The following is a 22,018-nucleotide window of genomic DNA, read 5'->3' as shown; positions in this document are numbered from 1 at the left end:
ACAGTAGTCTGGGATCAAGACCAGAACAGCTGTCGAGCCTCAACGTAAGCGCGCACCATTCACAGCGACCTTGTTGCCAGGTGTCGCCATCAATAACGACAAACACTTCTTCACAGGTTACCAGACCGCCATAACTGACGCACATTTTGACATCCTATCACTCAAGCTGTTAATGCCATTCAAGTAATTAAAGGTGGTTTTACCAGTCTTTCCGTTTTGTACTCGACGCAGGATGTGACATTTGGCGCATGCAGCTGAATTCATTTGTTTGTATTAATTAAATCCAAACGGAACTATCAGACGGGCGTTAATTGCAAGAGCGCGCCAAGCCATTCGTTGTAATTGTAAAAAAAGGTCCATCTATTTGGTGACAAAGACATCACGTTCCCTGTTGTGATGAGGCAACATATGCATGAGAACTATGGCTTATTAACACTGAACACGCTAAACGTTTGTATACACTTTCTTTTCATGTGTGACACGACCCAACGAAATGCGTCATCAGTTACCAAAGCTGCATTGACTTGTAACGGAAGCTTACAAAACGGGCATTTATTGGAATAATCACCATTTCACCCAAAACAATCTTTGTAGGCCTATATTGAAGTTGTCCGACTTAATCAAAATGAAGAATAAGTTTACGTGTCTTACCGCATTTAAAAGCCTACGAAGTAGGCAAACGCCAAACGACCATAAACACACAGCCGACTTTTCTAAGTTGGATGATATAGCTATTGCATACATCCTGTTAAGTTTAATAGTACCCACAACACGGAGGCAAAATGTTCCCACCTCACCTGATTTGCTGACGTCATTTCACACAAATCCGAGCCCGGGATGTTTTCAAATCACGGCCATTGAAATACTATCATACAACAGAACGCGAAAATCGTGACCATTATTGAAATGTTAGATGCGGGCATGCTACGCCTAGGTCACCCCCGAAATACAAGTCCATGAGACACCCACGGCTAAATATCTGACGGCTCAAACATCGCAGTTTTTGAAGTCAAGAGGCGTTTAACACAACGTCCGACCGTCGTCAAATTTCACTCAAAAGTCAGTTAGGACATGTTTTACGCAAGTGTTTGAACTTGCACACAAACTCTTTCTTCTTATTCTATACAGGGTGAGTAAAAAAAACCGAAACCCAAATGTCGGGACTATTGTTTTAGTGAAGCTCTGCATGTAGCACTTTCAAAATCTAGGATAAGAAAGCCCAATTCATAAGCTTTATTTTAGTACAAGAATCATTCAAATCACTCGTGTACTTTTCAAGTTACGGAGTTTTAAACACAACTAAGTTCTGTCACGGATCACAAAAAAGGTGTGCGTTCTTTCAGCAAAACGAAAACAATTCACACACATCCCTATGCGATTTGTTTTCATTTTACTGAAAGAACAGAACTTTTTTGTGATCCGTGGACAGAACCTTAAAACGGTGGTTGTGTTTAAAATTCCGTAACTTGAAAGTACATGAGTGATTTGAATGATTCTTGTACTAAAAGAAAGCTAATGATTAGGCTTTTTTACCCTAGAATTTGAAAGTGCTACATGAAGAACTTCACTAAAACAATGGTCGCAACATTTGGGTTTCGTTTTTTTTTTTACTCACCCTGTATTTAGCCGTGCGCACACACAAAATGTCGTATAGAAGTGAATAGAAATAACAAGTATTCAAACAGATGAGAGCATACGCCGTAGGTGTCACGGTGACCCTTTCTCAAAGCTTCGATGACTTTGGTGATCATCCGTATTTTGTTCTAACCTTTATAATACTTTTCTTCTTTCCTTGTGACTGTTTGTTTTAAATTAAGGGCATTTCAGATTATACAAGTTTTGAATTCTTGAAAATGTTTCCGAGCTAACTAATTATGTTGTTGCAGTGTTTTAAGACGCTTTGTCACTGTCATGGTATCAGATATGAAATAAATGTCCCACTGAACCAACTGAAAATATTTGTCTTTCACTTGACATGGGCCGTTTCCGAATGCTAACGATCACGCGATGAGTACACTTGAGCAGGCGATCTCTGTATGCATCCTTACCAGGAATATGTAATAACTAACCATGTCCATGCCGAACAAAGTGACAACCGTACCAACGAAGAACGGATTGCCACAATCTACACAGTTTATGTATATATGATGCCCCAGGAAATTATGCCACAAAACAAACCCAGACAGATAATAATTCAATCAGTTGTCCTTAGAGAGAGGAAAGATGTGACAGGCTAACAAGGTCCGGCCGCTGTCAAGGGTTTATAAATGCGATGTGGTGCATCTAACAGACCATCAGAAAAAAACCATGATATAAGTAAACTCTTCTGATATGCCATATACTATACTGATGACGTACCACGTGTCATGATTTAACTTGTACTGATGATATTATGTCATGATATAAGTATTACATGTATTAGTATACTCTGTTGATATACCATAATAAAAGTGTTCTCTGCTGATGTGTAACGACACATCTCTGCTGATATACGATGATATAAAGGTACGTATACTCCGCTGATATGCCATGATGTAAGTATACTCACCATGATATACTCTGGTGGTATACCAAGATATGAGCATAAGTATACTCGGCTAATATGCGATGATATAAGTATAGGCCTACTCTGCTGCTATGCCATGATGTGATTATACTCTGATACCATGATATACTCTGGTGGTATACCGAGCTATGGCTTATACTCCTCTAATATGCGATGATATAAGTATACTCTGTTGATATGCCATAAGGTATGTCACCAACAGATGCATACAGACAACCAATGCTGGTACAATGTCAGATACAACTTTGACGTACTATTTGAAAAAAAAAACCACCTCAATCCCCCCCCAAAAAAAAGTATGATCATTTACTTTCTGTCCGAACACTTACACAAAGTCGGTTAAGACAGGGTGGTATATTTGCCTATCAGTCGATGATCATGAATGAACTCTATTCAATCGTTTCTTTAGAAAACTAAATGATAATACAATGCCTGCTTCAAAGTTTAACCCTTCTGAATTCGATCCATGAATATACATCCCCTGTCCATGTACTAATCCAAATTACTATGCAAATTATCCTTTTTTATGATGCATTGAAATCTTGGCCAGCCATGGAATTTAATTAAAAGGGTAATTGGTTCTACGCATCTCGGAAGACGAACCACGAAGAAAGATCAAAGCGCAGCAGATTTAAAAGCACGGGTTAACGATAACGGAACGGGATAAGTCACAGGATTGCGACACGCATCGCTGGTAGGCGGCCTCTTCTTAAGAGCTAAAACTATGTAAGTTTAATGCATCCAGGGGTTGGTGGACCGTGCAATGGTGTTACGCACGGTCACTGGTCCCCCGACCACAACTGGTTCCCGTAGGGTAAAGAACGGGAACAAAGTAATAACACATAGTACCGCTTAGGAGAGACAACTGAATTACATTCCCTTACATCTGGGACGTTCAAATTGCGATTTGCACGCCGAAAATTGATATAAATGTATGACGCTTGCTTTGGACGATTCAAATCAGACCACACATTAAACCTGTCCATTGCGGTCACCTGTCCTTTGCATCCATTTTTACTGGGTCTTTTTGGTTGCTTCCTAAAACACGAGACTGGACATTTCGAAGCCAACTAAGTTTGTAACTTTACAAATCCTTCAAATCAAGAAGTTGACTCAGTCTTCTTTTGTTAATTTCATTTTCTTGGTACATTTTACTTAACGATATGAGATATTCAAAACAAAACGTTACAAGAAACTTACATATTATGTTACTCGTTTAATTACACAATAATATACATTGTCGAGGAATTAAGAATGATACAAAGGAAGCCGTAGAATTTGTGCTCGAACTCGAATCTCGAAAGATTCGTAAATACCCGATTTGGCGATATCACGACTCAACTTCCAAAGAAATAGAGCTCCATTTCCAAACTATTCGGAATCGATTCCGGTTACTTCAACAGAAACTCACTATTGAAGTTGCGGCAAACCCCGTGCTCTGGTATTCCAACACGTATTCTATCAACTACTCGGAACTCGACAGTTTTATGAGGGTCTATTCGAAGAAAAGTGAGTGGCACGTGACATTTTAAACCACGCACAGAGTTTAAAAAAGACTGAGCAGTGGCGTATAACTAGGATTTTTTTTAGTGGGGGGGGGGGGGGGGGGGGGGGCACAGGAGGGGGCATCAGAATATATTGGGGGAATGATATCGCAAACGTCCTATTGCAGTTGTTTCCTGTTGGGCCCCATAAGACATAAGAACATCAGATATTGTAAACAGTAAGCCTTAGACTAACTGAAAAAAAAATGCAACTTACCAAAAAAAAGGAGAAAAAGGATCATTATCAGTATTTGGGGGGGGGGACCTGGTGGAAAATGTGTGGGGGCCACCCCCCCCCCCCCCCCCCCCCCCCCCGTGGTTACGCCACTGAGACTGATGAGTTTTCATGTTTCAATTTGAATGAGTACATTTTTTTTCACTTTGACGATATGTCCACTGTGGATATACTTCAGTGTTTAGCCAATGGGCGCTTGTACTCATTGTGCGTGCGCGTGTATGACGAAGTCAGTAACGAACGATAGATATCGATCCATTAAACCACGCCCACTGCGCACGTGGGCATTCAACACGTGCTCCGATCCTCTCTAATGCCACACTGCATATCCGGTTCGTTAGTATGACGTCAGTTAAAACCACGCCCACTGGCCATTAAAATAGCATTGGAACCATTGGAACCGGAATCAAACGCAACTTGAGTGTTTATCCAATGGGTGCTAGTAATAGTAATCAGTGGTGCGCGCGCGTGTATGACGTTTTTGCTAACGAACCGGATTCCAGCCGCGCGCGTCATACGCGCGTGCCCACGTGCCGGACTTTGGTACACGCATGTCCGACATTTGTCACGGCTGTGAATGGTCCAAGCACTATTGGGCGGGGCTTAATGGGATTGAATGGATCGGTCCATTACTATGGCCCCGGCGTAACTCCCTGAAGGATTTTGTTCGACAAATGCCGAAAGAAATGCTTTCACTGTAGAAAGAAATACGTATACGGGGCCATATACATAGTGCGGGGCCATAGTTAAAACATATCTATAATGTGAACATGCGTGATTAATAGGTGACAGAAAAAAAGTAACAAATGAAACAAAACAACGATTTGGTTAAAAGTTCATAATAAAATCACATCCAAAAATTCACACCAAGCCTCTTCAAACAAATACTGACTGGTTCGTGTACACGACAAGTACGCCGACAAGGTTTTCATTTTCTAGTTCCATCCTGACAGAAACTATATCCACTGATTTTTTGTTCCAACCTATATTTCTGAAAAATGTTGACTTCTGACAATTTGTCCTGTTGACAATCTGACACTAATGTCCGTCTAACAATACACAACCAACCTTACAGACACTTCACTTCCATATTTCACACACGCACGCAAACAAGCTACATTGTATATACTCTTACTTCTCAAACAATGATCCATATTGGATGGAATGCGTGCATAAAAAACTATGTTCCGCAATACAATACTGTATTATAGACTACACTGCATTTGGCATTATTCTGAATATAGACGTTTTTCAAAAGTTATCAATTTATCGATAAAAATACAAATGCGCCAATACTAACTTTCGGCTTTTCTATAATCTTATCGGGTTTTTTTTTATAATAAACAGTTTTTGTGCAGATAGATCGATATTTTATGACCCTGTATAAAATTTAAAAACCTCACATCTACATCACATAAATAAACAGATTATTTTTCTGTTTTACTTTTATGATTATAAAGTACATACGCGGAGATGGTCTCGCATCGCAGTATTCCAATAGAAACTCCTGAAAAAAATGTCCAGTTAAGCCGCTGGATGGCGCACTCTCGATTTACTAGTCTCGGTGCTGCATTGTACGGTTTGCAATCAAGAACTTTTGCGATTACTGTCATTTGAAAGCGCATATCAACAAGCTGTACAAAGGTTTTCCTAATCGGAACCTTAATCGATTAATAAACTTCAATATTCAATCTTGATAAACATTCTCCTCAGCCCCACTTCAAATAAATGCTGAACTTATAGTATAATAATAAAAGCCGCTCCCAATGTTATGTAAGCATCGTAAAAATAATAATTTTGTAAATTCCAAATAATATCAACTTAGAGTAATACACAACAATTGAGTACAGCAATACATGTAGAAACAATTTGTCGGTAAACAAAGTCATGCCATTTGGCACATCGTGTGGCGCATCATGACTGTGAATATATACGGCCTATCAACAGTATGTTAATTCACAGTTTTACGTTATCATAGACCCTTTTACCGATAGCAGCCAGTCCGGAAGTTTGCGGTGATAATATATATGTTACGGTGCATTGTGGGACAAAAATTGCCATCCGTTTGAGAAAACTGTCGGTGCAACCTTCACCTTCACTGCACACTTTCGGTGTACATCAAAGGTCTATGGATGTCGTTTGCATTGCTGACGTTGTTGCTATACAGCTGCGGTCGTTGCTGTAGCATTCAAATTACCCCCTCCGCCCGGCGAAATTGGTTGGAACACCTTATTCTCGTCATACATCAGCCCTGGCAGAAGAAACAGTTGTAAAATGTTTGTTCATATCCCAAACGACAATTTAAATGGCCGGGGCTCAGTATAAGTTGGCGTGCGAATGTATGTGGTATTCTGGTATAGGTTATTGTCAGATATCGTGAATGCCTTTTAAAAAGTGCATATTGTCTGATAGTCATCGGAAGATAGTTGTATACGTTCAGCTATTTGGAATAGTTTTGATTACGATTGGTACTTGTTTAATCCCTGTCGGTAGTAGTTTGTGCGTGTCGGTTCTTGGTAGTATGATATGGTTACTGCCGAGTATCCTGACGTTATGTGGAATACGTAATTGTCGGTACTGGTATGTAGTCGACTGTGGTTGTCGGTACTCAGTGTCGGTAGTCTGTTGTGCGTGTAGGTACTTCCAGGTATAGTCTGACTGAAATGGTTTACTATCGGATTCCCCGACGTTAAATTCAATAAAAGCTTGTCGGTACTGGTATGCAGTCCATTGTGCTTGTCGGTATTTAGTGTCGGTTGTCTGTTGTGCGTGTGGGTACTTCGAGGTATAGTCTAACTGAAACTTGGTACTCTGTACTTGGTGGCTATCCTCTTCAGAACTTTTCGAGGAAGTCTAACTAAGGGTATACTGTCGGACACATCGGTACATGTGAAGTCATGTGCTTGTCGGTACCCAGTGTTTGTAGTCTGACGGATTACTGGGCGTCGTGTTGAATACGTGTTTGTCGGTGCATGTCAAGTCTGTTTCACCTGTCGGTACTTGTCGGTATAGTTTGATACTGTTAACCGTCAACCTGTTAAACCGTAAACCGTTCGTCGTTTGCGGGGAGGGCTTTCCAATATTTGTCAGGGTGAGTCCAGAGCGTCGTTTTGTAGTCGTTTTGCTTGTCGGTCTATCGGCTACGCATGCCCGTGTATTTGTTAGTTTGTTTCTTTGCCTTTTTTGCTTTTAATACCTGCAATGCAAGCCGTCATGAACAAGGCGACGCAGGACGCCAAGAGCGCCCTCACGCAGAGCCGTGAGACCTCGGACTTGCGATGCGGCACCAGCGGTATCAGTCCGCCCATCATGACCCCAATGCTGCCCAGGTTGGCAAAGCCGCATAACGCATAGGTAGCGATAACCTCCGAGCGAGTCTGTCATCAAAAAAAATAGTACCAGGAATGGCTGTTAACTGTTATACAAATAAAGCAATTTTATTCATTCTTTAGAACTTTTTGAAGGGAAAAAAAAGAGATGTCATTGAAATTATTGCATCGTAATAAGCATGAGGCTATAAACATAATCCTAAAAATACTTCTGCAATAGAAATAGCGAAAAACTTTTATTCTTGTCACGATGATGTAACATCACTCTACGTGTACTCATCGCAGATCTTCATCGACTTGTGTAGCTTTCACCAAAAGAGGGCGCTTTTCATTGACACACCTCAACAAAAGTGGGTGCTATGTCACTGAAACATCTCGCATAAGTCGCTTTACACAGTGCAGATCATTACCGAGACTACCCCTTCTTTGACGTAGGTGGACAGTTGGCCGTAGGCCACGATCTCGTTGAGAAATAGCTTGACGCCGATGAGCTCGGCCACGATGAGGCAGTCCGGACCGTCCACGCCCAGCAGCCAGGGGATTGGATACAGCACGTACCGGCAAATCAGCTGAATGAACAGAAATGGGCATTGGGATAAAAAAAAAAGTGTCAATGAAACTGAAAGGGGGCTGAAAATCCTGCAATTTTCGTACATCTTCGCAAAATCAAAAAAGGGAAAAGAATGAAGTGGACACTTTTTGACACCAGGTGCCTCCTACCGCCCTTTGTGTAAAACAAATCACGTTAGTAGTATAGGCGAAGCCTTTCGAACCCCGTAGATGTGGGTTTTGGCGGAGGTAGAGATCGGATAAGGTGATTAACTTCAAAGATGAAAGCCACTGTTTTGGAATGCAATATCATTGTTAAATATACATGTATAAAGAAACAAGTCAAAAGGAAAATTAGTTTTAACACCTGTTTTGGAGGTGGGGGGAAGATTATTTACTGGTTTACCTGAAAACTGAGATCCTCGATATTCACAAGGGATCCGAGCCACATTAGTGCCGAGTTGACGAAGGCGAGAACGCTGATAATGGCAACGAGGTTACCGATGATGTAGGCACAGATCTTGAGCCCATCAATGGCACCCACATACATGGCTTCTAACGCGTTGTTTTCCACTCTGCAATCAAACGGTTGTTTGCAATTTATAAATTTTATTTCTGTTTTGATGTTTTCACAATAAATGGTATTCAGTCTACAAACTTTATTTTCCCGAACAGTATAAAGGAGCATCATACAGTTTAACGTATACATCTTTTACCAGCAAACCGAAAAGTCGGCCCTCTCACGAAATTAATTTAATTAAAATATCGGGGACGTTATTTCATTATTTTGTGAAAATTCAACAGATATAATTACATGCATCCTAAAACGAAGACTTTAATTTCTGACTAGTACAGTAACAATATGACACGAAAATGCACATACATGTATGTTTTAAGGTAGGAACTGCAAATTTCTTTTCGTTGCAAGCGACCGCACCATGTTTTGAATGTTTTGTGATGATTCCTGAACTTTATTAGGGCCTATTGCTTTAAATATTCTTCGTTGATATTTCAATATTCTTATATATTTTTACTATCTACAGAAGATTGTAGCACAAGTCAACATACGCTTTGGCCGTCTTGATGTTGGAAATCGAAGCCGTTTTTGGCTTCTTGCTTTCCGGGTAAAACATTTTGGAGGTCACAAGAGCAGCAGGAGCCGACATGAAGGACGCCGCCAGGAGGTGGGAAGCGCTTATATCAAAGGAGATGAAAATGGCCAACACGCTGCCGGCAATAGTAGCGAAGCCCCCGACAATCACGGCGTGCATCTCCGACTCCGTCATGTCGTTCAGGTACGGCTTGATGGCCAGGGGCGCCACAGTCTGAAACGAACACGGGAAAGGGTGAGTTGGTCTGTCTTTCGTCATCAGAATATCACTCAATTTAACTTGGTCCGGCACAACACGAACCTATGATAATTTCAAATGATCCTGCAAGGATCTAGCCGTCATACTCGCTAACTTTTCTAATTTATATATTGCAGGTCAATCCAGTCACTAAGCAGTTTTGCAGAAGTTATCAAAAATAAAAACAAAACATGTTGGTTATTTAACCTTCCTATAAAACAAATTGTTTATTCCTCCAGACTACTGTTCCAAGATTTATCGTTGTATATCGGCACTCGGCCAAATCAAGTGTCTGAATAAACGGTATTTCCACTTTTAACCACGAAAAAAATTAACGGCGGAAATCTCGTAGTGCTGACGATATGCAGCCTTTTGTGAAAGGTTCTGTCACGATTATTACACATCATACTTTTGTCAGTAAACTTTCCTTTTGGAATGCCAAGTGAATTTAGTAGAAACGTGTGTATGTATCTTGACAGCAAAGTATTTCTCGGAGTACTCTCTCACAATATATCCTCGAGCTTTCCTCTGAAATCTTAGGTTTTTGTCTACCGGCGGTTGGCAACTGTTGGCCATCAATGCATAAAAATGCAAAATTCAAGATTTATTTAAAGAAAACTCTCACAAACACTTATCAATAAACGGACTCCATCACACAGCAAAATGGAGATACGTCTCTCCTTATTGAGGGTGAAAATGTGTCGTCAACTTGGACAAAGTCTCTTGCCAACCATCATGGATGAATTTTACGCACTTTCGACACCGATACCAAGGAATGGCACTTCGTGGTGTTTAGAAAGATGAAAGTCTCTTAAAGAAATACTGTCGAAAATAAAGTTAAAAATTGCTTAACTCATGGCAGGATGGCTATTAAATGGTCTTCTTCAATAGAGATCTGTTTTCCTTACCATGCCGACGAAGATGTTGGAGGCAGTAGCAAAGGACTCGGCTCCGGAGATGCCCATGGTGAAGTGCATGAGAATAGCAAGAGCCATAATCAGGGCTTGCATGACACCCCAGTAGTACAGCAAAGCAAAGACACAACTGGTGAATATGATCACCGGTAGCACCTTCACACAAGAGAACCAATATCAGTGGCACTGTTACCTCTCTATCACTGACAAAACCAAGAGTAGACAACCCTACTAAGTCTGGTCCCCGGCAGAGGGCACAAAATTCTATCCAATCGATTCCGAATGGCTATTCACATGAAGTATTTCCATGTATATCTATGTCTATACGCAATGGTCTGGATTTGGCCCATCATTAGAAACACACTCTTGAGAAAAAAATGGTCCGGTTTAACTTATACTTTATGATGGGACTTGCGGTTTTGCCGAAGTCAATTGAGTGTGATCGGCTGACTGATAAGGTTTACGCACAAAACCCCCGGCCAATGAGGTTGTGTATAGAATGGTGGCCGGACCACTTTTTGCGAGAGTGTGCTGGTGATGATTCTATTGGCGTAATACGGGGTATTCCCATTTCAAACTTTTGGGCAATAGCTAGACTTAAGCGAGAGTAATACCCCCTTGCCAGTAAGTGAGTGAGGCAGGCAGCCAGTCAGTCGGTCAGTAGGCCAGTAAGATAGATACAGAGAAGACTGTAGGCTGACTGCCTCTGAGACCAACAAACATTGATATTGTGCAAAAAAAGTACTTTACCTGTTGTTAAGTGAAACACCGATTTTGAATAAGGACATGTTTCTCCATAATCTTGTCCATTTCTACTTACGATTAACAGAATCTCGTGGTTCGACAGTGGGGCGGGGCCAAACACAAACTCCGCCCCCGCATTGGTGTAACTTAAAAACGTCTCGATATGCCCGCCGAGCCAGTTGAAGACGTCGTATCCAGGCTGCGTCCTCAGTATCAGGATGCCCAGGAACATCTGGAGCCAGAGGCCCCAAAAGACAGTGCGCCAGTTGATCTGGGAGCAAGAAGACGCACAAATTGTCAGTTTAATTTGTCCGAAATTTGACATCAACTTTAAAAAGTGCACAGCATATTGGACTTTTGGTCGACTAGTGGTTGATTTGTGACCTATGTTGCGGCTGCGCAACAGCATTAACCTCTGATCGCCTTAAGTCGAACGGTAGTCAACCTCGTTCCCATAGGTACGATCTTGCTGCACCATGTTAGTTCCCGCCATGCCTTGCGCGACTTAGTGAAGGAAAGCGCACGCAGCTTCTCGCTCATGGCTCCCTGTTGTGTGTACACATGTTGCACGCGGCTATTGGTAACCCGCGATGCGACCATCTACGATAGGCTGGGTCTGAATAGTTGTCTGGACTAGTCTATGGTCGACTAGCATGAGTTCAAGCGAAGCTAGTCGAACTATGAGTTAGCTATAGTGTTGTCGCTCAAACTAACACCTTTACGATTTAGTCTGGTTCGGGGGTCAGGTGCCCAGATTGTAAGTCTTATGGCCTATGGCACATGTGGAAGCAAACCCAACACATGTCTTCTTTGGTACTGAAATGAGTGCACGTTCTATCAATTTTCTCAAGTCATATATCACCAGAACACCAAGGTCAATCTTAATAAGGAGTTGGAGATAAAGTTGAACTAGTCTGATCCTACGCCTCATATTCAAAACAGTTCTTCAAGCACAGGTGCGAAAAAAAGTGGAAAAAACTCTCTCCTGTAAATTTGAATTGATGTCGAACATAGTCGGTGAAGTGCTTTCGGCGAATCCTTTACCTTAACACGGAAGAGGTATATCAGCCTTATGTCAGCTAAGCAGAGAAAGAGAGAGTTAATTGTTGTTGTTTGCATATTTCAAATCTGCACTAAGGGAATCGGTCTAGGTCCAAGACTTCTCACCATTCCAGGCTGCCTGGAGAACACGAAGCCGAACAGCAGCATGCAGAAGAGACCGAACAGCGACTTGAGGCGCTCCGGTTCGCTGATGACTGAGTCGATCACGCCGCTGAGGGCGCACATCGTGATGAGAATGCCCGTGAACAGTATGTACATGAAACTGCAAAAAAAAAAATTATGTATAAGAATCCCTGGTTCAGTATCATGCTTTAGAAATTCATTAGTGATAAACGATTCTTGATATGACCAATTTTCATATAATTAATACCCAAGAAAAAAAACAAGTTGGTAAAACAACTCTCAGCTTCAGCAATGTTAGCTATTGACTTGTTTGGGTAAAACTAACGGACAGTAATTGTCAAGTTTACGAAGACTGTTGTCAGTTGAACCAAATTATATCAAGTGTGGAAAGCCTGAAAACTGTAGTTTGTCGACTGTAAGTTTGTCGAAGCAGCGGTATGTTTTACAGGGTCAGCTGGGTCGCGGAAGAATTACCATTTTAGTTTTTCTGAGGAATGAAATGAAGTGCGGACGCACGGTATATTAACCGCAATGACTGTAATAACGATCACTTTTTTACAAAATTAAGTCAATGTGAAAGCGGCATTAGACAACGGTAGAAACAGATTATACGGTTTTCTTGTCCTTATCTTTTTTCTTGGTACTGTTGAATGAAGTCCTCTGTTTCATAATACCTAACATGGAAAACGTCTTCGTGGCATATCAACACCATCTATATCTGTGATTGCAGGTTGCTGCAGTGCAAGTGTTGTTTTTTTTTCGTTTCCTACCGCATGTCTTTGGTTCGAACCCCACCAGGTCTATATGTGGGTTTGGTTTCTTCGTCTCTGCCTAATTCTGTGGATTTTACGATGGACTCGCACTCCATAGACCCCCCCCCCCAACTTAGAATTTCTTCAATGTCTTCTTTCTTTGGCTTTCTTCAGGCTAATATCAATGCATGTGCTTTCTTAGGAACTTTGATTTCTTGACAAGACATTATTCAACAAAATACCAATTTATTATCAGCCTTCGCTCCTTGAGGAACAAGCCGCATTTCTGTTGCTTGCAGCCGACTACGGCAGACACCAGTCTGGCCCCAAATACGTGTTTCACCAGCCGATAGAGGGCGTACGCCAGAGCCAGCAAGGAGAAGATGAAGAGCGCCAGCGCGCGCTGGAAGTCCAACACGACGGCGTAGATGACGTAAGCTGCATAGAGACCAATCAGAACGCCGAAGATCACCCACTTGATCAGCTTCCATTGTGACTTGAGGGCGCCCTTGATTACCTTGTCGACTCTGTCGATTTGCTGGGGGTGAAAAAAAAAAGTAGAAAATGCTGAGTTACGATCCACAGACAATAGTATTCCGATGACTGGGTCGAATGATCAAAGCTGTTAAGTTTTTATATCTCTGAAAACGGCTACTTCAAGATGTGCTCTGTACTTTTGTGGGATGGTGTCATTATTCTCTGGCTGATACATGTAGGCTGCTATCGAACATGGCTCCATATGACCCACGAGCACAAAGCCATGTCACTTGGGCCAATCTTTGAAAAATGGGGTTTTGGGCTCTTTGGGAAGGACACTGAACAAGTTTTCCAATGATGTATAGAATATGCATGGGAATCAGACAAAGTCTGACGGAGTCATAGGTAATTTCAGGTTGCAATTTTCATCAATATTCTGCTGCTAAATGCTAAATGAAAAATGCAGCCCGCACTTCTTTACATTGTATGCATATCAATAAAATATGCGTCTGTACAATGGCGTGACATCACGGGTCTATATTGTCTATTGTTCATCAAAATCTGCAAGTTCCTCCCCCCCCCCTAAAACAGTCAGGTTCCGTGACGTCTCATTATAAATCGTCAGAATTATAAGATCCGGGAACCAGACTATCCCAACCAAAAGATAGGGTGCAATTTATTAGCCAATTTTAACGACTTTACATAAGACGCTGACTTTTGAAGAAAACAAAAAGATTAAACGTGAAAAATGAGGTCGTTTAGGAATTCGAAAGAATAACTGCTCGTTGCAGATTTTGCACCTCATTTTTTTTGTTCTACTGACGGGCCATTGTGGTTTATCTGGATTTGGCGCCGAGACGACGCTCGGGCGATTCCATTTGCTGAAAAAATGGGCGGTAATGAATGGTTAAAGTGATGTCTGATGTGTCGGGAAACCTTTTTATACAGGTAACTTTTATAAATCACCGCAGATTGAAACACTCGATGATAATAAAGTTTACTTTTGTATCAATGGTCCCGCGTATCATTAATACATGCCTGTGTAAACACTTGATAGATTCCACGGAGAGATGACAAGTTGAATATAGTTCATAATAGATGTCAAAATGTCACCGGTATCTTCTTTGTACTACAAGTGCCCTTTTTGTAAAGTACGGTCGCCTACTGAGAAGGGCTATACGTAATAGATTGTTTTCAGTCCTTGAAGATGATGCGCCACTGTGACAAATTTAACTTTATTTCCAATCATAATTTTGCCATGTCCAAGGATTTGTTGGTACCGATTTCATGATAATGTAAATTTCCATATTCCTGAGCAAAAACTGTGTTCGGTATTTCGTTGTTGTTGTTTGTTCTTTTCATGTATTCCGAGGAATGGATATTTGCCAATAAAAAAAATATATTTCTATATGCAAAATTCATGTCATATCCCTCACAAATTCACCAGGCACATTTTGATGTCAAATTCGAACTATAAGCCAATTACAACAATGGTCAAGTCCACTGTGGTCCAATGGTTACGATGTTCGACTCACGCGCCGTTGTACGTGGGTTCGAACCCCGACAGGGAACATGGTGCCTGTGTTCTTGGGCAAGACACTTTACTTCAATTGCCTCTCTCCACCCAGAGGAGTATAAAATGGGTACCTGTGAAGGTAGAGACCAGAATGCGCTGATCTCGAGCTGCTGCAAAAACTGGTCTCATGGCCTGATGAACAGGGGTAATATAATTGTGACGCACGTTCAGACCTTTGGTATAAAGCGCTATATAATACCAAATACTGAAGGTGCAAGAAAGCATGACCGATTTAAGCCCACCATTTAGCTCGATTCGTCCTTGGATTTGCGAAGCAGCAACTAACAATGCCACCCTCAAGCCCGGTTCATACTCTGCGCGAAAGCGAAAGCGAACGCGAATTTGTGACGTCGTGGCAAGTATTCGCGCTGCGAATTCGTAAAAGTTGAACATATTTCAACTCGGGCGAATTTCGCGGCGAATGTTTTATGACGTCAAATTCGATTCGCATTCGCTTTCGCATGAAGTATGAACCGGGCTTCATAAATAACTGAGGCAGACTAGGTTTATGGAAAAATATTAACACATTCAAGTCTCATTTTCTGGAGTTTTCCAAACAACGACTCCATCTCCGGCTTCGGGTTCATTTGTGGCTTCGGGATCATGTAGGAGTCTTTGTGAAAATTGGAAACAATCTAAACTTCGGCCTCATATAAACTTTGGCTCGTATTATAATAATGTGATGCATCTGCACCAGAATACGGTTGCATGTTGAGCCAGAGTTCCTAATGGGAGAGAGTCAGCCGAGATTCAGAAAACGCCTATCGGTGCCTCAATCTTGAATGTGGGGTCGATCAAATGGGCATTGATTCCAACGGCTAAGGGATATTCACCGTATCACATCATCGGCAAAAAAAAATGAAGTTGTAGCCAAAAAGTATGTCCTGATTGTGGACATGGCTGGGGATGACCTCGCGCGGGGTCATAAGTCATTACGCGTGCGCAAACGAGTCATCATCATCAGGCTGTGGTCTTCCATTGTTGGATGAAGCCCTCCTCAAGCAGTTTCCATTCTCTTCTGTTTGTCATTCTACTCCATGTTGCCGTGTTCATGTATGTGGTGATTTCATCTCTCCATCTCCTTTGTCTACCCCTTCTTCTGCCTGTCCTTGGTTGCCATTCTGTGGGTCTCTTGGTCCATCTGTTGTCTTGTCTTCTTGCTAAGTGCCCTGCCCATCTCCATTTCATTTCCTTGATCTTCTGTTATTTTTACCTTTGTTTTTAGGGTCTTATGAAGGTATGTCTGATTTTGTCCCGTAATTATGGATTGAGCATTCTCGTTTCCATAGCTCTCTGTGTTGTTATCAATTTTTGTTCCATCTCTTTGGTTGTTGCCCATGTCTCTGCCCCATAAGTCATTGTCGTGAGGACACACTGATTGTAGATCCTTCTTCTAAATGATATTGGAATTTCCTTGTCGGTTATTGTATCTTCCAAAACATCTCCAACCTCCCTTGATCCTAGTGTTTCAACAACAGATCAACTACAAGTGCCGACGAGTACTGAGCACCAAGACTCATAATGAGCTTAACCAAAACCTGAAATATTGAAGGAGTTTAATTGTTCAGTGTCTGTGGCAAAAACATCCAATTAATCTGAGAACTTGGGAGGCCATTGCTTGAACTCGCACCGCTGTCAAGTACTGCCACTTGAAAACTTGAACGTTTGCAAAACGGAGGCCATTTTGATTCGCGTTATCATAATATGAAAAGCCATATTATTCTCTCTGAATAGAAACTGGTAACAACCCTTAGTCTATACCTATTTGCTTTGCGGGCCAAATCAAAGACCAAAAGTGATTTATTCTCCACATGTGGTTAAATGGTATCGGCCTTCTTCTTTTTTTTAACAAGTGAACAAGTACAAAGTTCTGCATGCACTTGAGTGCCATGAAGTCCAGAAATCTTTAATGGACTGATAAGAACCAAGTTATCTTGTTTTAAGGGTTTGTAAACTGTTCGGGAGCATGTTCTTCCAACGACAGCGCCTGCCATATTATATTGCTCAGTTGAAATAATGGCATAGGCAAATTTGAAGTGTAAACACCAACTGGGGCTACTACGTGAGCAATTAAAGCTTTTCATATCGCTTTGAGGCAGTAATACACGTGACGTTTTGCGAGCAATCCCGCACCTTTTCTTTTTCTTCAAAAATATCAAAAGCAAAGAAACTTTCCACTCCCAACTAGACGTCTATAATCATCCCCATAAGAGACGTACAATTGATATTCGATGCGAATCCAAAACTGTCAAAGTTTACCGTTTGAGCAGTGGAAAAGTGCCTGACTTTTCAAGCCCAAGTTTCCGTATTAGTCCGCAAAAAAACACGGGTCACACTACCCTTGAAGGAACGTTTAACACTGTGAAATGAACACTCTTCTGTCTTTTCAATAATATGCATCATTTTCTTGCAGGAGCTTCTATATGTCACTTGGTAGTTGGTCGACCGGTCTGTCTGTCTGTCTGTCTGTCTGTCTGTCTGTCTGTCCCCGAAAAGTGACCAAAAATAATTGACTAATTGACCAAATGCCGTCGTCATAAAATACACTATTGATGACGGTTTTTGGAACACCGATTTTGTTTCGATCGATGCGCATGCGCGTTTATTTTGTATGTGTTTGTCCCCAAAAATTGACCCAAAAATATGACTACCAATTTTAAATTACCAAAAAAGCAAAAAAAATAATTAAATTCTTCACAAAATATATTTGTATTAATTCGGAAAAATGTTTATGAAAAGTTTGTAAATGGAGGCAGAATATCTGCAGTAATGTTATAGTCACGTGGTATTTATCACAATTCGCTATAAATCTATGTTTACATCTAAAGTATGGTGTTCCATATGTGCCATTGGCGTCGCATTTTTGGGCGTCGCATTCTGCATCTGAAGCTCTGGCAGGGATCATTTTGATAGATTTCATGCAAGACTTTCATGCAAGACGGCCAGAGATTATTGTGCACTCGCACTTGTTGTCCTCCAACTATAATTGTACAAACTGTCTTGCTTGTTATTTATCGAACAATCTGTAAGTGCGAACAGGTGTCAGAAGTTCAAGAATTTCTTACATTTGAGAATTTTTTTTAATTTGAAACATAAGCGAAACAGTTCAACGGAGGGGCACGCACCGACCGTACAGCGGTCATGACAACCGGGGAAACAGCCGGTTGCAACGGCGTAATTTTAGGCGTGATAGAACCAACTGCACGCACACAGTACAGAGCACTTTTCCCGGAATATCTGAAAGTTAACATTCGCACCTTAAATCTGAAAAGTTCTGCTGAACTCGGACCAAACAAATATGATTGATGGTAGGGCCGTTGGGAACTCTATAAAAAGGGAATGTTTATAATAATTTCTATGTGTGATATATATTTGTTTATTTTACAATCTCATGCCAGACCTTACAGTGTTAAAAATGTTCTGGGGAATCAAAAATAGAATCGCAGACCTCTCGTAAAAGAAGGTTTATATTAACTAACAAACCTACCTTGCAGTTTATTCCACGGAAAACAGACTATTTACGTTCTATTTATATCAAACCCCTCCAGGGTAGTCATGAAACGGCCGTTTCATGTTTCGGTTTGTCTATCTCGGTAATGGATGATTTCACACCATGTTGGAGAAGTAGGTATAGGCTAAAAATGACCAACATTGTTTTTCACCCAATCAAAAGAGAACATGAAAATAGTCTGTACATAAGTCGGAGCATGAATAAAATCGTCCATTTTTTAATGTGCGCATGCGCAGGTGGTTTACCGATTGGCGTGTTACTAATCTCAGCCAGTCGAAAATTACCTCTATAGCACAAAGTCCAACATGAAAAAAAAAATGTGCACATTGAATGGACTTACCTTGTTGAAGGCACTCTGACGGATGGGGGCCCAATCAGTGACGTCATCACCTTGGACGTCATTTTCCGCCGGTCCGGGAGGTAGCTCCGTTAAGTCAATATCCTGCCAAAGGGAAATATGTCATGTGTATCATCACCATGGTAACCGTGTTTTTTGAGAGGATGTTCAGCTGTGTTAGCTGGAATGCATTATTTACAAGAACTAGAGTTTACCAGGATTCACATTCAGGGATACAAACATTCTGTAGAAATACCTTTTTTTCAATGTGCCTGTAAAATTGCTTCATGTTCTCCTTATTTTTGTCCGAACATTTCTTGGTTTTTCTCCGACAAGTTCCTTTTACGACTGAAAAGTCTCTAAAAGGACCTAATTAGGACCGAGATCAAATACAATTATCAACTAAAATATTAAAAATATTCATTCGGAATCAGTTACACAAATTGGCCATTTTCACGAGATCCGGCCTCACAAAAATAATTGTCTTCCCCTTTCGATTTTAGTTAACGTTCAAACGCCTTAAATTCCTTTCAATTTGGAGGTTAAAACACACGTTTAAACATAAAGCACAGGAATGATGCATTGTTGTGGAAAATTTATGAACAATTTAGGCTACTAAGAATCTTATATCAATGGCATATAGAATAGTGCCCACAAATTCCAATGGGAAAAATTACTGCGGTGGGCAAACATAAGTGGTATACGTATGTGGCTTTTGCATGAAGAACCGCAAATCTCGCTGGAACAATTATGACTAGTTCTTTTAGAATTCCCGGTCTTGCAATAAATAACAGACGACAAGTCAGCTTATGCCAGTATACCAACTGCATACACAACAAAGGTCTATCATGTCGAATTACTTCTGAATCGATAACCACTCTGTACTCGACGATGGGGTGTCGATACAAAAGAAGCCAAAAAAACTCATCAAATTCTGTCAGCAGTAACGTTTTAAACTCCATTATACGTGGCCTATATATCAACTTCCGTGACAAAGGAGTACTTCAAGCAGAGAAAATGAAATTTCATAAAGTGAAAAGGTGTTATACACGATTTGTGGTAGAGCTGGTTGGAGTTTTTGGTCACGTCGGCTATTGTGCCACACAATGTAGCCCAATTATTAGCTAGTTCCTTTATACCTGAAAATTTGGGTCCGATATACAACATGTACGTGGAGGCCTTGACACCAAGTCTTGGCTTCAACTGAGGTGCACTTTAAAAAATTCCTTGGTCATATTGAAAGGAAATCTGGGTTCTATGTTGGCAAAACCCTTTTTGGGGTCATAAATGACACCTTTTGGGTCAAAATAAAACTTATCAAGACAGTGATCCTGATCAATTTCTGGGTTAAATCTGACTCGGTAACCTTGGCAAAACTGTCATTTTTGTCCCTGAAAGGTATCGAGTCAAATTGGGGTCAAACTTGACAAGGACATTTTGAGAGTTGATGCAATACTTCATAATTTAGGTTCCAGAATGCATTCAGGTGTGGCGTAACTTCGGTCAATTTTAATACTCCTGGATTCTATAGTCCTATTCAACTTTTTGGACTTTGTTGCATTATAGCCTCAAAGGGCACATGCAATATTATTTCATTATATCCGTGAAAATGCACCTTGTGTCCCGTTGAACCTTATTTTCAATTTTCAATTTGCCATTTTCAAGGGTATTTTGGTGCCTAAAGTTATGGTTTTTGTGACAATCCGAATTTCCATATTCTTGAGCAAATTTGTGAGGCGGAAACCTCAATGTTTATACAGCTATTTCAGCACAAAAAGTTGCTAGAATTTTGGATATTTGCTGTCATAAAATCTCTTGTCATTGGCTTATGTAAGTACATAATCCAATGAGCAATCCTTTCTCACAAATGTTTTCAATAAGCAAATTTTTGGTTCACAATTTGCACAGAAAACCCCTAAACTGAACAGGGTCTTCCTGAAATGACCTCAAGTGTCTGGAAAAGCATGCAAAATTTCAAAAAGTTAAAGAAGTGCGCCTTTCAATAAAATTAACCAAAATGTGTTGTCAAATAATTTTTGTAATTTAAGAGGAGTAGAAAGTTACACAAAATGTGTTCCTCAGAAAACTTCATTGTACATTGTACTGCATAAATGCAGCCGAAAACTCAAGTCCTGCAGAAACAAAAACTCTCTATATCTGACGGTCAAATCTCATATCATGTTGAAATTATTTCCCGCCAAAAAATATCAGAGGAGAAGTTTGGATTTGACTTCGATTCTTGACCTTTGACCTCGCACCTGCGCAGACTTGTTTACTTCACGACAGATGACCACAGGGGACAAAAAGATAATTTCCTCCCATCGAATAGACATGATTTTCCCCTATCTTCCGCACGCCAGTTAATTTTAAAATGTCCAATCCAGACAATTTTCACTGTCAAAACTATTGACGGCAATGTTTACGGAGAGAAACCTGAAAATTAAAAGCACATCAAAGTTTGAAGGTATAATGGCAATATTAAGACGGAAAAAATCAATTCTTGTTTTTTGCTCTGACATTGAATTTGATCTCCACACTTTATCCTGTCCTTGCGAGGGTCTATAGTCATGCCTCATGGTGAATTAAACACCCATTAGAGAGGAAATGAAACCACCGTAGATAATTCTCTATCACTACGGTCGGTGGGCCGCGTATGCGCCGTGCAGCATGGCGGGAACAGTCCCAACGCGCGGGGCAATTTTGTCCACTTAGCCTAACCGGGGCCGAGCGATGGGGGCCGTAATGCATCCCGACACAAAACCGTTGCCGGCGGTGCGAAGCTTTAGCCTCGAAACACGCTGGACGAATTTTCTGCATGGTGAACGCCCGCCGTCACAAAATGACGATTACTTTCAGGCCTATTTTTTTGTAATAACCATTAACTTCCCTAACCCGGCTGCAAGTATTTGACTAGTCTTTCTACTAAATCCAAGAGGAATTCCACATTACA

At 41.0% G+C, this 22,018-nt stretch overlaps 1 protein-coding gene across 2 annotated transcripts in view; it reads right to left on the bottom strand.

The window, feature by feature from the left end:
* Positions 1–4,764: 4,764 nt before the first annotated feature.
* The window catches only part of LOC119720118 (solute carrier family 28 member 3-like), a 31,833-nt gene continuing 14,579 nt past the window's right edge, over positions 4,765–22,018 (bottom strand). For both annotated transcript variants that reach the window (XM_038189668.1, XM_038189669.1), the window contains exons 2-11: positions 19,072–19,173; positions 13,410–13,705; positions 12,398–12,554; positions 11,307–11,501; positions 10,481–10,642; positions 9,292–9,548; positions 8,630–8,798; positions 8,085–8,243; positions 7,542–7,722; positions 4,765–6,596 (exon numbers count right to left, since the gene is read on the bottom strand). In XM_038189668.1, the coding sequence (XP_038045596.1) occupies positions 6,505–6,596; positions 7,542–7,722; positions 8,085–8,243; positions 8,630–8,798; positions 9,292–9,548; positions 10,481–10,642; positions 11,307–11,501; positions 12,398–12,554; positions 13,410–13,705; positions 19,072–19,173 (1,770 nt within the window). In that variant the 3' untranslated portion in view covers positions 4,765–6,504. The remainder of the gene's footprint in view (positions 6,597–7,541; positions 7,723–8,084; positions 8,244–8,629; positions 8,799–9,291; positions 9,549–10,480; positions 10,643–11,306; positions 11,502–12,397; positions 12,555–13,409; positions 13,706–19,071; positions 19,174–22,018) is intronic.

Source organism: Patiria miniata, unplaced genomic scaffold, assembly GCF_015706575.1.
Source record: "Patiria miniata isolate m_02_andy unplaced genomic scaffold, ASM1570657v1 HiC_scaffold_9, whole genome shotgun sequence".
Taxonomy (NCBI): domain Eukaryota; kingdom Metazoa; phylum Echinodermata; class Asteroidea; order Valvatida; family Asterinidae; genus Patiria; species Patiria miniata.
The sequence above is the reverse complement of the archived record's forward strand: the minus strand, read 5'-3'. Positions and strand labels throughout refer to the sequence as shown.